We start from the raw sequence: 15,075 nt of genomic DNA on the forward strand, positions 1-15,075 counted from the left end.
TTTCTGCTGATATTTAAAGTTAATAAGAATGTTCCTTCCCTCTTTCATTAGGTGTCCTTGGCTTGGGCACGTAATAGCTTTGTGGAACTTCTCTCTTCTGTAAAACGGAGAGAATTTTTCCAAAACCCCTGCAGTTCATGTAGCAGTGCTTGAAGGTGCGCAGCACTGCGACTCATTCCTTCGAGTGAGAGAAATGTAGGGTGCTTAGAGCGCAATCCTGCTACGCTCCTGTGAATGGTTTGTACGTTATTTAAGTCCCATTCAAGCCATGTTTGAAAGATTTAATTTATATGTAATCCATCTGCTACAAGGCAAATGCATTGTGAGATAGTATTAGTGGATTCAACTATTTGAATTTGGTGGTGGACTGGAAATCCAGAGCTTTGAATTTCTTAATTCTGAAACGATGTTCCTCTCAGTTTGAGCTTCCGCTTATGGTGTCCTCAGGGATCATTCACTCTCTATGGATATAAGGATATTTGAAGTGTTTGGTAGCAAATCCACATCCCAACAGCAGATGAGACACACAATTCATTTGTACTCCCCTATCGTTTGTTCTAGTTTGTGTGTGTTGAGAGCCTCGTGACAGCTGTTGTAGACATGTACCCAAAGGTTTTCCGAAGGGGTTACAGAAGAGAATTGTTGATTCTCGGCCTTTCCGTTGTGTCGTACTTCATTGGCCTCATCATGCTAACTGAGGTAAGAGGTGCCTTGTCCTACTGCTGCTGAAAAAAGGAAACGGGCTTCTGTTTGTAATCATAACAGGTAAAATGCAAGAACATATGCCGTAGACAAATTTCACTGTGAGGAATATGACTACAAAATACTTGAGAGACTGTTCTCAGCTAATGTGTAACATTTGAAACGGGAAACATACCCTCAGTTTTTCCGTAGAGCTTGGGAAATATTTTAATCAAAGTTGCGTAGCCAAGGAAATTCCATCTGCTTTGCACGAGCCAACCAGATGCACTGATGGTGGTTTCTGCTTACTGACTCAGGGCAGACCAGTCTGAGAACAACTACGTTGTGGATGAACAGATCAATGAAGAAGATGAAGTAAGGTGAAAATAGAAAAGTAAAACATCTGTGATTTTTGTACCACCAGGCCAGGTCAATAAATACAGCCAATCTCAGAGCAGAAATTGCTTCAGTAAGACTGAAAAAAACCCAAAGAAATTTCCAGCAAACCACATTGTTTGCCTCGGGATGTTCTAAACCACAAATTCTGAGGGTGTCAGTCCATCCTATCAGTTCATGATAGAACATTTCTGGCACTGCTGTGTTTGCTACCCAGTTTGGGGAGGGACTCTGGGATCCTTTGGTACTTGGCAGGAGTTTAGCCTCACGGCTCAGTGCTGGCTTTACGGAGTGAGTGGTATCATCATTCTTCTTCGCCTTCACGTGACCCTCTCAAAACAGGTAGACGACGGGCAGAGCCCACGCTCTCCGCTTGCTGGGCCACTGGAGCCTCCCCGTACCAGGGAGCGAGGCAAAGAAAAAGTTCCATGTCTGAGGAACTGTAGAATTAAATGTGTGAGGAGTTTGTCCGGGGAAGCCTGGCTGTATTAACCGTGAAGGGCCACAACGTGTCCCTGTTGTGCAGCGATCTTGGGCAGGGTTTCCCAGGGAAGCAGCCTCTCAGGGCTTCCTTAACTCAGCTGGGGTCTCCTCAGTTCCCTCTACAGAGATCCACAGTCCTTAGACTCTGTGCTAGGCAGGTTATCCATAATACTATTTATTGGACTTCATAGATTTTCTGCTCATCTTGCCTCGAGGCAAAGGCTGTAGAAAGCCACTCACTTCTCTGACCGATTCTGACTGTTGTAAGCAAGAGAAAAATACATGAAAAGATGAGAAGAATTATGCCTTTGACAAATGTGATGATTGAGTTGAGTCATAGTCAAACAATAAGTGAGGATGCCTGAGTTGAACACATTTACCTTTTCCATACAGGTCGGTATTGGGGCAGCACTGAGTGCAGGAAATGACAGATCACTGATAGCATGGTGTGCCTCGTGTGGGGATGCCGTGATAACTTAGGACACTGTTTTGGGAACAAGTCAAATGTAGTTCTCTCTGCTCCAGGATTTACTACCTTAAAGCAAATGCACAGTATTCAGGTGGCACAGGGAATAATCTCAAGTGCTATGGAAGAAAAAAAATCTTCCACAATAACAAGTCACTGAAAAGTGAATATTCTTTGTTCAAGAAGGAACCAACTTTAGCAGGAAGACTGCCAGGGAACCAACAGATTGACTGTGTAATTAAAGCCATATTTGCTATGAAATATTCCTACCGGTGCCAACACGTATTTTTTTTCCCTGTTTTTGTCTTTCAGGGTGGGATGTACGTCTTTCAGTTATTTGACTCTTATGCAGCTAGTGGCATGTGCCTTCTTTTTGTTGCCATATTTGAATGTGTCTGCATAGGCTGGGTTTACGGTGAGTTGCTGAAAATTGCTGTGGTTCTGAGTTTTTATAAAAGCTTTCTATTTGTATAAAAGCAACATGAAAGCCTTGTATTCTTACCGACTGGGGTCCTCCACATTTCCGTGCCCTACCAAAAGTCAGGAATGCCTTTTTTTCAACTCTAAATAACAAAGATTATTTTTTTTTTTATCCCCTTGGTCCTTGTCAGGACTGACCTCCACCTTCCTTCCCTAAGGAGGTCCTTAGCTGCCTTAGAAAGTAGGGGTGGCAATAACTCCTCCCTCTGTCACGAAGCGTCTGTGCAGGGCATGTTCCCTTCCACTTCTGATGCTCGCAGATAAACCCAGGGAAGTCGGATTTCGTGCCTCGTTAACACAAAAGGGACATCACAGTGTCCCCAGCGCTGCTGTTTCTGTCTGTCAGCAACGTTAAGGAAACCACCGCAGGCTGGGTTTGTTCATGGTTACATCCTCAAGCATTTTTTGCACACAAGGGACTGACAATTTTACTTGGGAAAACAACATATGAACTTCAGATGACACATGTGACTCTTAAATGTATGTTCTACATCTGCTTGTCATCTGTGTTTCTTGGGGCAGGGAGCAATCGCTTTTATGAGAACATTGAAGATATGATTGGGTACAAACCACTCTCATTGATTAAATGGTGCTGGATGGTCTTAACTCCAGGTATTTGCGCAGTAAGTACAGAATATCCAAACAGCTTGTTTTAGACATAAAGAGGGGTTTCTGTGCATATTTTTAGAACTTTGCTGCTGCTGATATTTCACAACAGTTGAGAAAAACACTTACTGATTTGTAGCATATGTTTGAATTAAAAAACACTCTGTAGGATCTGTAAAAATTGTGAAACATTCTGTGAATTGTGAGAAATCTTAGCATGTACAATAATAGGAAAAACAATAAACTCAGGGCCCTAAATGAACATTTGCCGATACAGTGGGGGCTTTTTTCCCTGCACGGCGAGTACAGCTTGTGTCTACCCAGCACAACTCGGGCTCCTCCAGACTCGTGCTGGTTTCCTTGCTGCTCCAGCCGCCTGTTTCCTTCCCTCTCTTTGGGTGAGTAGACATTTTTCAAAGAAGACAGGATATTTTTTTCTTCTAGTAAAGGTAGTAGAAGAGGCCAAGAGCACATCTCACTGGGAAGGAATGTGCCTCAGCAGGAGCTGGCAGTACTGGTGCCAGCTCTGCCAATCTGCTGTGGCTACGTAACAGGGGCAAAGTCACAAAGGGAGCACGACCAGATTCCCCATAAATTTGATCCACGAGTGCTTGAGGATTAGGTACTAAAATCTTTCGGTTCTCCAAAATGTAAATTACAGCAACTGCAAACCCACGGATGCTGGGGCACCTGGAGATCCAGGTTCCCTTGAGCTCTGCCAGGTTTTTGCAAATTTGGGAAAATTTCTGACTCATTTTCACCAACTCTGAAATGAACTTAATATCACTTGCTCTTGTATACTCTTTTCACCGCTTTGGAGAAAGGTACATAGGGTTACTGGGGGTGTTCAGCCTAGAGAAAAGGAGGCTGAGGGGAGACCTTATTGCTCTCTGCAACTCCCTGAAGGGAGGGTGTAGGGAGGGGGGGGTCGGTCTCTTCTCCCAAGTCACAGGCGACAGGACTAGAGGAAACGGCCTCAAGTTGCGCCAGGGGAGGTTCAGGTTGGATATTAGGAAGAATTTTTACACTGAAAAGGTTATCAAGCTTTGGAATGGGCTGCCCAGGGAAGGGGTTGAGGCATCATCCCTGGAGGTGTTCAAAAGACGGGTTGACACAGAGCTTAGAGACATGGTCTAGTGATGTTTGGTTTTGATTTTTTTTTTTTTTTGTCAGAGTTAGGTTGATGGTTGGACTAGATGATCTTGAAGGTCCCTTCCAGCCTAGAAGATTCTCTGATTCTATAGTAACTTTTCTGTATTTCATAAATTTAAGTGGTCCAAACTGCTTGATTAGACATCTGTCAAATTGAGACAGAGGTATTTGGGCTTTTGTGAGGATGAAAGAGCAGAACTGCAGATACTGACAGTGGATTAAGGCAACTTTGAAAATTTTGTCTTTCCTTTTTCATCGTGACAGGTTGGAGGGAATGCAGCCTGTGTTACTTAATCACAGCTGGTTCACAGTAGCAAAACTTAATCTTCCCTGCCCAGGTGCTGTTTGCCATCAAAGTGCAGGTTTTATTGTCATCGAGAGGTAAATAGGATTTAAACTTGAAAGGTTGTTCATTTCTGTGGAAGCTACTGAGACATGTTATTTAAGCTGTACATAAAAGAAGGTATTGCTGGTTGGTTTTTTCCTCTGACTGCAAAGCTTGCCTCTGTTTCCATCTTTAGGGAGACTGGTCTTGCCCAGTCAATCAGTTTCTTGTTATATCTAACAAGTGGTTTTTTAAGTGTTCTCTCAAATGCCGCTAATATGTTTGTCTGCTTATTTCAGGGAATCTTCATCTTTTTCCTGGTGAAATACAAGCCTTTGAAATACAACAATGTATATATATACCCTGACTGGGGCTATGGCATAGGCTGGATGATGGCGCTCTCTTCCATGATCTGCATCCCTTTGTGGATCTGCATTAAGCTGTGGAAGACAGAAGGCACTTTCATGGAGGTAAGATGCATTTTCAGATTAATGATACTGAAAAAAGAACGGGGAAGGGAGTGTGAAACCTCACCTGTATGAGACTGAGCACAGTTTAATTGAAAAAGCAATGCCACATACTTTTTCCCATGGCACTTTGGGTCATGCCTCTCAGTCACTGGTAGAGAGGCATCTGAATTTTCTCTGTTTTCTTAGCATCATAGAATTGCTTAGGTTGGAAAAGACCTTTAGGATCATCGAGTCCAACCATAAACCTAACACTGCCAAGTTCACCACTAAATTATGGCCCTCGGCGCTACATCTACATGCCTTTTAAATACCTCCAGGGATGGTGACTCAACCACTTCCCTAGGCAAGACTTTAAGGTGCTCTGTTCCTGCTCAATTTGTAGCTTAAAATGTCTGTAACATCAGCTAAATTCCTCAAGAAGGTTTGTACCGGCCAGTCATTCAGGTCAGCTGCCTTCTTTCCATGATTTTGATAACTAATCTTTGTGCTGCCAGGATTTTCCTCCAGGAACTTGATAATAAACACTCACATATGTCTTCTGGACGGTTTTCCTGATTACAGTTCTCTAAGCAAGAAATAGAGGCAAAAAATATTCAGTGCAGTTTACTAACATTTGGTGTCAGGTTATCTCAGGTCTAGCCTGAGGTTGAGATTATATATATATAAGACCTTTTCTCCAAAGAAGGACAGTGGAGATGGCTATAATGGAAGAAACAAAGATATAAATCTTATTCAGCTGTTTGGGTTTTCAGATATTCCAGAAAAGCCTGGTTCTGTCATCTGGAGTTCCTTAGATACTGGTCAGTAAAAGTAGGTATCCCAGTATCACCTCCCTCTATCTCAATACATACATGGAAGGGACTTTATTTGGTCCCTTTCATGATTTCTCACTCTTTCTGCTCTTTGCTAAGGATAATGCCAACATGAAGAACAAGAATTTCTGTGTCTAGGGCGCCTGGGGCTCATTCACTTCTCTAGCGTGTTTGAAAGATCTGTCTCACAGTGTAAACTCACACTTTCAAAATTATCCTCCGCTCATAACCAAAGCTATCGCTTCTGAATATAACTGAGGATATCTCAGTGTAAGAGTTACTGCTTTCGTGACTGGAGAAGGTAACGTGCAGCTTATTGTGCTGGCTGATGGCGGTCCATATTGAAATGACTCCAGTAAGATGATTAAATACGGCCTGAAGACTACCTAAAAAATCCTTACTGTGGGTATATAAACAAAAAATGAATTTTCCATAATATAGTTTTCTTTGCACGTCAAAAAAGGAAGTTTTGCACAACTCTTAACATTAAATACTTCCTTAATGCATGAACCTTGCCATGTCTCTGCAAGCAAATAGACTTTGTTTATAGACTCTTGGTTTGCGTTGCCTTGTAGTCTGAAGCACTGCAGACCGGTCATTATCTTTTCCATACGTGAACAATGAGAGGGTTTTTTTAATTATAGTTGAAAGCTTCTCAGGAAGCCAACTTCCTGCAACGTCTCTGCTCCCCAAGCTGTAAGCTGCAACGATGTTACTGATGTTATTGCTATAAAAGAGAAAGTTCTCAGCTGAACATATATATTTTTCATTTGTTCTTTATTGTAGCTTAAAACGCTTTGGCAGTCTCATGTTTTGGAGGGTTTTTTGGTATGCATTCTTTGATTATACCATGAGAAACAAACTGTACCCATATAACAGGCCTTATCCAGAGCGTCGTGCTGAATTTCTTCATGGAAGGGAATGTTACTCTAAACCAGGATGAGAATTCACTTTGTCTTTGCTTTCATTCTCCAGCCCTTGGCCTGGTGTGATTTGTGCGGAACTGCGTGACAGGTGGTTTCACGGATGTGTCTGTAACAGGGAAATGAGAAGCAGATACGCAAGAGAAGAGGGTTTCCTAATCAATCTGTCTGTGACCAAGAAAAAGATAATGATTTCCATTTTCTCAAATTTTCTAGAAATTCAGGAAGTTGATTACACCGAGCTCCGACCTGAAAATGAGAGGGAAACTGGGAGGAGGAGCCTACATTGCAGCAATAAATGACTGCGATGCCAAACTGAAAGGAGACGGCGCCATTTCAACCATTACAGAAAAGGAGACGCATTTCTGAAAGAACTATGATTTTTTGTTTTTGTTTTTGTTTTTTTTTTTGTATAAATAAATAAATAAATTCACTTAATTATAGAGGCTGGCTTGTTTTGCACAAAATTTTATTAACCAGTTAATTTTAAAGTGAAAATTGTATACTTGTTTAAAAGTGATTTTTTAAATTACTATATAAGTAATGATTATGTAAAAGAAAAAGAAATAGTATTATATGATATGTTAGTGATGACTTCTTGTAATATGGTGATTTCAGTAAATGTTTGGGTTTTGTTTTTTTTTTTAGAAGTTAGAGGGACCTGTATAATGTGCTGTAAAACTTTTCTACTTTGATTTCTGGCAGGTGTAATGTTGTATAGATCTACGCATACTAATATGTAAGCATTTCGGACCATTTCAGCTTTTAATGTATGTATATAAAGGGGACCGGAATGTCCTTTTGTTTATACTGGAAGCAATTGTGAGGGGCTGGGGGGGATGAGGTGTAACTGCTGTTGCGTGTTACTCTCTGAACATGGGCTGTATCCAACGTCTGCTGAGATCCGAGGGAGCCTTTCCCGGCTGGGGCCGGGGGCTTTGCCCAGGCTAGCTTTCCCGAGGCCAGGGCAGCTGCAAGACCGAGTTTTGCACCTGAAAAAGCTCTTTTTCAGAAATGTTGTGAAGCTGACAGGAAGCACCCCTTCAGTTGCTCTCATCGCCTTCCCTCCACCCTCCGCTTGCTTCAACAGGTCTAAAAATGTGGTGGAATGGGCCCACTTCTGAGTCACTGTTTTTCTGGAGCCTGGATAGAGAACATTCCTTACGAGCTATGAATTTTGCTGCTCTTGTAAGTTAATGGTCTCTATATGACGCGTACTGCTTCAGGAGACCTCTAAAGCTTTTTCATTTTCTTTAGTGTCTAGGTGGCCAGTACTTCGTGTCACTTGACACTTCCCATCCCCTGAAGTGAAACGTGTTTGACTCTGCTTGTACAACAGGAGATCAAGGTTACTTTATGTAAGTGGAGACGTTCTGAGGAAAAAAAGAGCGGGTTTAGAGCTCTGCAAACCTCGGCCTCTCTGTCTGCTTCTTTATCTGTTTGCCAAGTCTGTCTGCCTGTACATCTATTAATTGCCCTTAGAAGAAACCAAGGATCCTGTAATGACAATATAGAGCTTTTCTTATCTTCAGGGTACTCTCTAGATACTCTCAGATTAGGCCCTGATCGCTTTACCCCGAATGGGGTTGCGCTGAAGTCAGAATAGGAGTCTACCTGGAAGAAGGCTGGAGTAATTGGTCCTTAATCACTGAATCATAGAACACCAGGTTAGAAGGGACCTCAAGGATCCTCTGGTCCAACTTTGGCAAAAGGCCAGTCTCGAGGAGGTGGCCCAGCCCCCTGTCCAGCTGAATCTTAGAAGTGTCCGATGTTGGGGAATCCGCCGCTTCCTTGGGGAGAACTCCAGGAGATAATTTATATATGGTGCAGATTAAGGAATTGAGACGGGGATGTTGTGACTTCTCTGTTTCACAAAAGGAGCATTATTGGGTCTGTGAGATCAGGCCTTTTTATTCTATCCATTGCATGAACTGACCCCCTCTGATGGAACACAGATTTTGTCTGTGAATCCAACTGGACTGTTACTCTGAGGTATGCAAATGCTTGCCCCAGTATCAAATTCTCTAGACTATCTATTGGTTTGATTTTTTCTTCTGCCAATATTCCAAACCCTATTATTTGTACTGGGCAATTATTTTTGTTCCTGTCCTGTTTTTTTATTTAACGGTTGTACGAGAAACCTGTGGAGGAACGTTGTACTGCACTGCGCAGTATTTGATGGGGAGAGACGAGCAACAGCCTAAGACAGCTCTGAAGAAATGTCCTAAAATCTGCTGCCTTCTGTGCAATCCAAAATCACCAAAGCTCAGACACCAGCACCTGGAGTTATTAGAAACAGAAGTGGCTGCTGGCCTTCTACAGAGGAAAACATTTCACTAGGAGTCACTAAATATATCTTAATATTACATGGAACTGTACATGTAGTCAGCATTTCTTTGAGATTTTATGGTTACCTCTTAAAAAAGCATTTTCATAGAATCCCTTTGTCTCAAGTCACATCATTAAAATCCAACAGTTTTGTTTAATTTTACTTCATAATTTTTTTTATTTTTTTTTTTTTTTTGTGGTACGGTGGAAGTCTAAGAGAAAACTTCTCTACCACAATTCTACTTGAAGTATTTTAAGTCCTTGCCTTTACGAAGGTACAGAACCATCATCTCATGAACGGGAGCCTTCAGCTGGGCATCCAGAACTGGAGGTTACCAATGGAAATCACTGTCCCATTGGAAAATGATACTTCTGGAAGAGAAATGCTCCCAGAATTGAAACCACAGGTTGAGTTGTATAATTACAGAAAATACAATGAAGCAACTGAAAGCTACATGTTGACATCATTGAAAAAATGCCCACTCCAAAACCTGAACGTTTTTGGAAGTTCTAATGAGTCATAAGTATTTCTAATCCAGTGTCCCTTTCTGGTCTTTCTCTCCACCCACTGGAGTTGCAGAACTGAGGTCCCAAAGCCACATATGGCCCTTGGGATGGATTATGTTCCCTCCCAGAGTAAATGTCGACACATTTTATCAGTGAAGGGTGTGCAGATGTAGATGCACTTTTAGGGTGCACTTGATTTCAATGAGGTTGTATCTTCAGCTATCGGGACTCCATGAATGTTTACAGTGAAGAGTGCCAAGAGGTGGACCCCCCACCACTCAACTGGCCGTCCATTAGATGCAACATGAGCATCCCAGCCAAGTCATGATTGCCCTTTGAGTCATGACATGCGCTGCTGTAGCAGAAAAAAACCAACTTGTGTGTTTTAGCTTGTCCTGGTACTTTGGACTGTTGTACTCATCCAAATATCTCCACGGGAACTACGTATGGAACATGCTTCCTATTCTGCTGCTATCAACCAGTTCACCCGTAGCTTTATACACATACATAGGGTTTGGCATGGTCAGAAGTATTATACAGTATTACTAACGTGCTGTGCTTGTAAATGTGTGCGTTTAATATCTGACTTGTTTAACACTTTACTGATTTTAAAAAAAAAAAAAATCTTTTGTGGGGAGGGATGTGGGAGGGTAAATTTCCTAATAGTATTTGTGGTTTGGTTTTGTTTTTTTGAAACAATATGAAGGGGGAAAAATGTAAAAAACAACTATATTGTGATGATTTTTTTTTTATGCGGTAGAAACAATATTGCCCTTTTCTGAATCATCTGCAGTATTATTAAAAATAATGCAATAAAAATGAACAACCACTAAGGATTATGTTAACATTTTACACAAAGAAAGATTCTGTTTGGTTTTGAAGGGCACAAGATTTCGTCTACTTACTTGTTTTCAAAAATTAAAGGAAATGGGCAAAACCCATTCTGTGTATTTTAGTTTATATTAATGTATTTTATATGACAAATTAAATAATCACAACTACCCTGTTAGGGCAGACATATGTCCCCTGATTTTAAATGGGGAACTTGGGAACAAGAGAAGATGTAGCAACTTCTTTGAACTTTCCCGATAAATCTGTGGCTGAAACAAACTGAAGTTTCCTGATCTCACAATTTCATGCCGCTGTCATTTACCGTAAATCCATGTCACCACAGAAGAGTGCAGATCTGCTGCCGCCTTCCCCCCCCAACCCTGACCCCTCCATCCCTCCCCGCTTCTGGCCGTGTTTCGCTACAGCCGTGTTTGTGTCACTGGTGGGAGCCACCTTGGGAACAGCTCTGGCTGAATTTCACCCAGCAAAAGCCCATGGTTAGCTCCCAGTAACTCCAGTTTATTGCCTGGCCATGCAGCTTCTAGTGCTGAAGGAGATGCCACGGGAAGGTGAATTACATCTTCCTGCTGCTATATACATTATTCTGGGTTAAAATAACTTTCCAACCACGGCCTCAGTCACAGGCCAACGCTCTGTCCCTTTGATGATCTGTGCTACAGTTTTATGCTTTTATACTCTTCTTTCATGTCAGTGGCCCACATACAGGGGAAAACGCTTGCTTTAGTACATGACAAGCTGATGAAAAATTCCAATATCCTCCCCTGAGGCACCCTATTATATAGTAGCCTGCTGCATAGGAAATGAAGCTCTGGTCTTAAAGGCTCTTTCTCATCTTGATTAATGAAGCATGGCTATAATAAGGAAAACGTGCTATGGATTTTGACAAAGCCTTTCAATTCCTCTCTGTCCGAACCAACTATCCAGCAGCAAAGAGCCTACAGGAATGATGTGCACCCTCTTCCCTGGGTTGGTGTCCTTGCACTGCAGCAGCCCGTGGCATTCCCAGGATCCAGCCGGGCAGCAGTACAGGGGTCTTGGCCCCATCCTGCAACTAAATATTGAGTAAAACTGAACATGTTGGGAAATTTGGCCTCAGATTTGGTCATAGTGACTCCCCGTGAACTTGGTCATTCACAGTGCAGCAGCAAGTCTAGTGAAGATTTCTAAAAATACCAATTTATTTTTTTTTTTACTAGATCAAAATTTCCTGGTGAACTATACAGTTGAGCATTTGGCTGGAAGAAGATGTGAAAATTTGCACAAAGGCAGACATAAAAAGGAGAACATTTTCTGAGATTCTCTTAAAAAAGGTTTGGAGAAGGCGTGCAAAGGTTGAGAAGGCATCATGCACAACTAACTGCTCAGGCTCCCCAGATCTGTATGAACACTAAGGGGCGAGCGCTTTCAGTGCAAGGCAGTTTCCAGCTCCTCTTCCAGTATAAATTATTCATTACAATGTAATACAGCAAAAAAGACCAAGATTTGGGTGCTGATTTGAAGTGAGAATTTGAGGGAAGAGTTACACAGCCCTTTTCTTACATACTGTAGTTTTAAAAGGATCGGCTTTGTCCTGCCCTCCCTCAATTCGTTCTGAATTCCCACCACCCCCTCCTTGTTGGCCAGCCGTGCTCACCTTGACTGCAGAAGGCTGCTCTTGCGCTTTCCAGCTGATTTTCTGCATCTGCCCTCCTCAGTTGCCTTGATCACCACCCATGCTCACCCGCCCTGCAAACAGAGTAGCCTTGAGCTATGGTACTGCCAAATGAGAAAATCAAGCATCACACGATTTTCTAAGTGGAAGGAACAAAAAAAATCTTTGCACGTTCCTAGAAATGTCTGGCCAGAAATTGTTCCTAGTGCTATCATAATGCATGCTAAAAGCCTCAGCCAGGCCCCTCTTCCTCGCAGATCTTACTGTCAGGGTCCTTTACATCGTGATGAGGTTCATGGCTTTTAAAAGGAGAGGGTCCTTGCTACTGTGGTATTCCAGTTAAACAAGAAGGGAAACACTAAGATAGTCAAGAGTTCTTTGCTATATATATATATATATATATAAAATTATTGATGAAATATCAGGGTATGCTTTCTCTTTCTGTCAGTTTGCTGTTAATACAGTCAATCAGCCAACTCCACTATCCGTTCCCAGCACTTACACCAGGACTATATAAGAGGCACAGCAGCTTTTCTTAGATGTTATTGTAAAATATCTTACCAGAAACAGAGCTCTAGCTAATCTCTTTTTATTTAAATGCAAACACTCACTTATTTATCACACTATACACAGATGAATCATTCCTCTCCTCTCCCCAAAGGGCTAAGAACTGCAATCAAGGCATGCCATGCTCAAAAGAACACACTACAGCTAGTCAGGCAGACACCTCCAGGGCCAAATCTAAGTTTGGGCACAGCCAGTGACATGGAATTTAGCTGTGCTCTGATGGGCACTGGCACCAGGAAGCCCTGACCCCCATATGCACTGCATCAAAACAAGCATGGCCAGCAGGTCAAGGGAGGTGATTCTGCCCCTCCACTCCACTCTGGTGAGACCCCACCTGGCGTACTGGGTCCAGAAGGACATGGACCTGTTGGAGTGAGTCCAGAGGAGGTCACGGAGATGCTCCGAGGGCTGGAGCACCTCTGCTGTGAGGACAGGCTGAGAGACTTGGGGGGGGGGGGGGTTGGGTTCAGCCTGGAGAAGAGAAGGCTCTGGAGAGACCTCACACAGCGGCCTTCCAGTATCTGAAGGGGGCCTACAAAAAAACTGGAGAGGGACCTTTTACAAGGGCATGTGGTGATAGGAGGAGGGGCAATGGCTTCAAACTGGAAGAGGGGAGATTTAGATTAGATCTTAGGAAGAAATTTTTGACTGTCAGGATGGTGAGACCCTGGCCCAGGTTGCTCAGAGAAGCTGTGGATGCTCCATCCCTAGAGGTGTTCAAGACCAGGCTGGATGGGGCTTTGAGCAACCTGGTCTAGTGGGAGGTGTCCCTGCCCATGGCAGGGGGGTTGGAACTCGATTTTTAAGGTCCCTTCCAACCCAAACCATTCTATGATTAGAGTGAGAGGTAGAACTGATCAAGACAAGAAAAAACACAGTAAAGGGACACAGTCAAGACAGTGTACCACTTGTGCCTTCAAAAAGCCGTATGCATTTGGAAAAGGTATTGTGTGGTTTATTCATATCTGACAGGAGATGTAAGGGATGGTCTTGTGTTTACATTCTTCCATCTGTGCCCCAGCACCACCAGGCTTGTCACCAGCAGCCAGTGCAGCTGCAGGAGCAGTGGATCAGCAGCTGCTGCAGAGACCACCTTGCTCTGAGCTCTGGTGAAGTAGGAACACCAAAACACTCTTCTTTCTAATCCAGCCCCACTCTTATCTTGCTCCCAAATTAATTTGGAAGAACAGATGTAGAAACTTCAACAGAAACATGCCCAGGAATTATTTTGGCCTTCATCAGGTTGCCTGGTTTTGGTGGTGTTTTCTCTTTTTTCCTTTTCCAGTGAAATTAGTTTTGTTGCCTGTGTTGAGATGCAGGCAAAAATTACAAGCTAAATAATGCAGTACCAGGTCAGTAAGCAGAAATCAAGAGAAGAATAGGCTATTAAGACAAGCCAAGGACAACTAATCTCTCCATGTTGTCTGCAGGGATGAAAGCATGATGTATTACAAGTGACATTTAAATCAGTTTTTAACTTTTACTGCTTATTTTTAGAGATTCTTTCCAGAAAACTAGCCCAGGTTACGCTTAAAAGCCTCTGCTTGTTTGCCAAGCTTTTGCCTCAAGCTTCATGGAAAACTTGTTGGGTTCTTGTGGCACAGACTCCTCCTCCTCCTCCTCCTCCCAAAGTTTTAGGGCCTACTGATTTTGTAGCTACCACTAATCTCATTCTCCTTCCCCTTCTACACTTCTGCGCTTACTTTTCAATACCACTCAGAACAGCCTCTGCTTCTGCAGGAGGAGAGAGTGGAGGTGTTAGAGGCTATCAATCAGCTGATTGGATTAATTAAAAGTAATTGATAGCACACGGCAACCATGATTGGGGAAGGAAAGTGACAGAAGGTAGGAAGAAGTAGGAGGGAAGTGTTGCTGCGGATGGTTGTTGGGTGCTACGTGGCTACTGTCTGCTGGAGCTGGTCTCAGGTGTGCAGTGACTGTGTTCTGCTCTGCCTTCCTCAGGCACACAACAGGTAGGGTCTGTGACATGTGGGGTGGGTGACAGAGTTCTGTCTCAACTAATTTTCTAGCATTGTAATTTCTGGAATTAGGCTGTAGTTTTTCGTATATTTCTGGGTTGTATTGGAGGCCTTTGTGTGCCAGTGATCTGAACTGGCAAAGCTGTAGCAGGGTTTGGGCTACCAGAATGTGCAAGTTGTTCCTTGGTTATTCCTACCCTTGCCAAACTCAACCTCCGGAAGTATTAGCTCTCCCATCCATGCACAGTTCACGCTGTAAGCCTGCTCCATGTATTACACTGCTGATGCTAGTTAAAAAACCTGATTATTCAGATCATTCAAGTCAGCTAGTTTAAAAATTTTTTGGAGTTAATGGATTTTTTCAGCAAATATTCTCATTGGGAACTGTAACACCTAG

At 42.8% G+C, this 15,075-nt stretch overlaps 1 protein-coding gene across 1 annotated transcript in view; it reads left to right on the forward strand.

Moving 5' to 3' along the window:
• The window catches only part of SLC6A11 (solute carrier family 6 member 11), a 100,652-nt gene extending 93,489 nt beyond the window's left edge, over nt 1-7,163 (forward strand). Inside the window, exons 10-14 of the mRNA XM_074152726.1 lie at nt 562-699; nt 2,339-2,441; nt 3,029-3,129; nt 4,889-5,059; nt 7,011-7,163. Of these exons, the coding sequence (XP_074008827.1) occupies nt 562-699; nt 2,339-2,441; nt 3,029-3,129; nt 4,889-5,059; nt 7,011-7,163 (666 nt within the window). The remainder of the gene's footprint in view (nt 1-561; nt 700-2,338; nt 2,442-3,028; nt 3,130-4,888; nt 5,060-7,010) is intronic.
• The last annotated feature ends 7,912 nt before the right edge of the window (nt 7,164-15,075 follow it).

The sequence above is a fragment of the Numenius arquata genome, chromosome 8 (genome assembly GCF_964106895.1).
Source record: "Numenius arquata chromosome 8, bNumArq3.hap1.1, whole genome shotgun sequence".
Classification (NCBI taxonomy): domain Eukaryota; kingdom Metazoa; phylum Chordata; class Aves; order Charadriiformes; family Scolopacidae; genus Numenius; species Numenius arquata.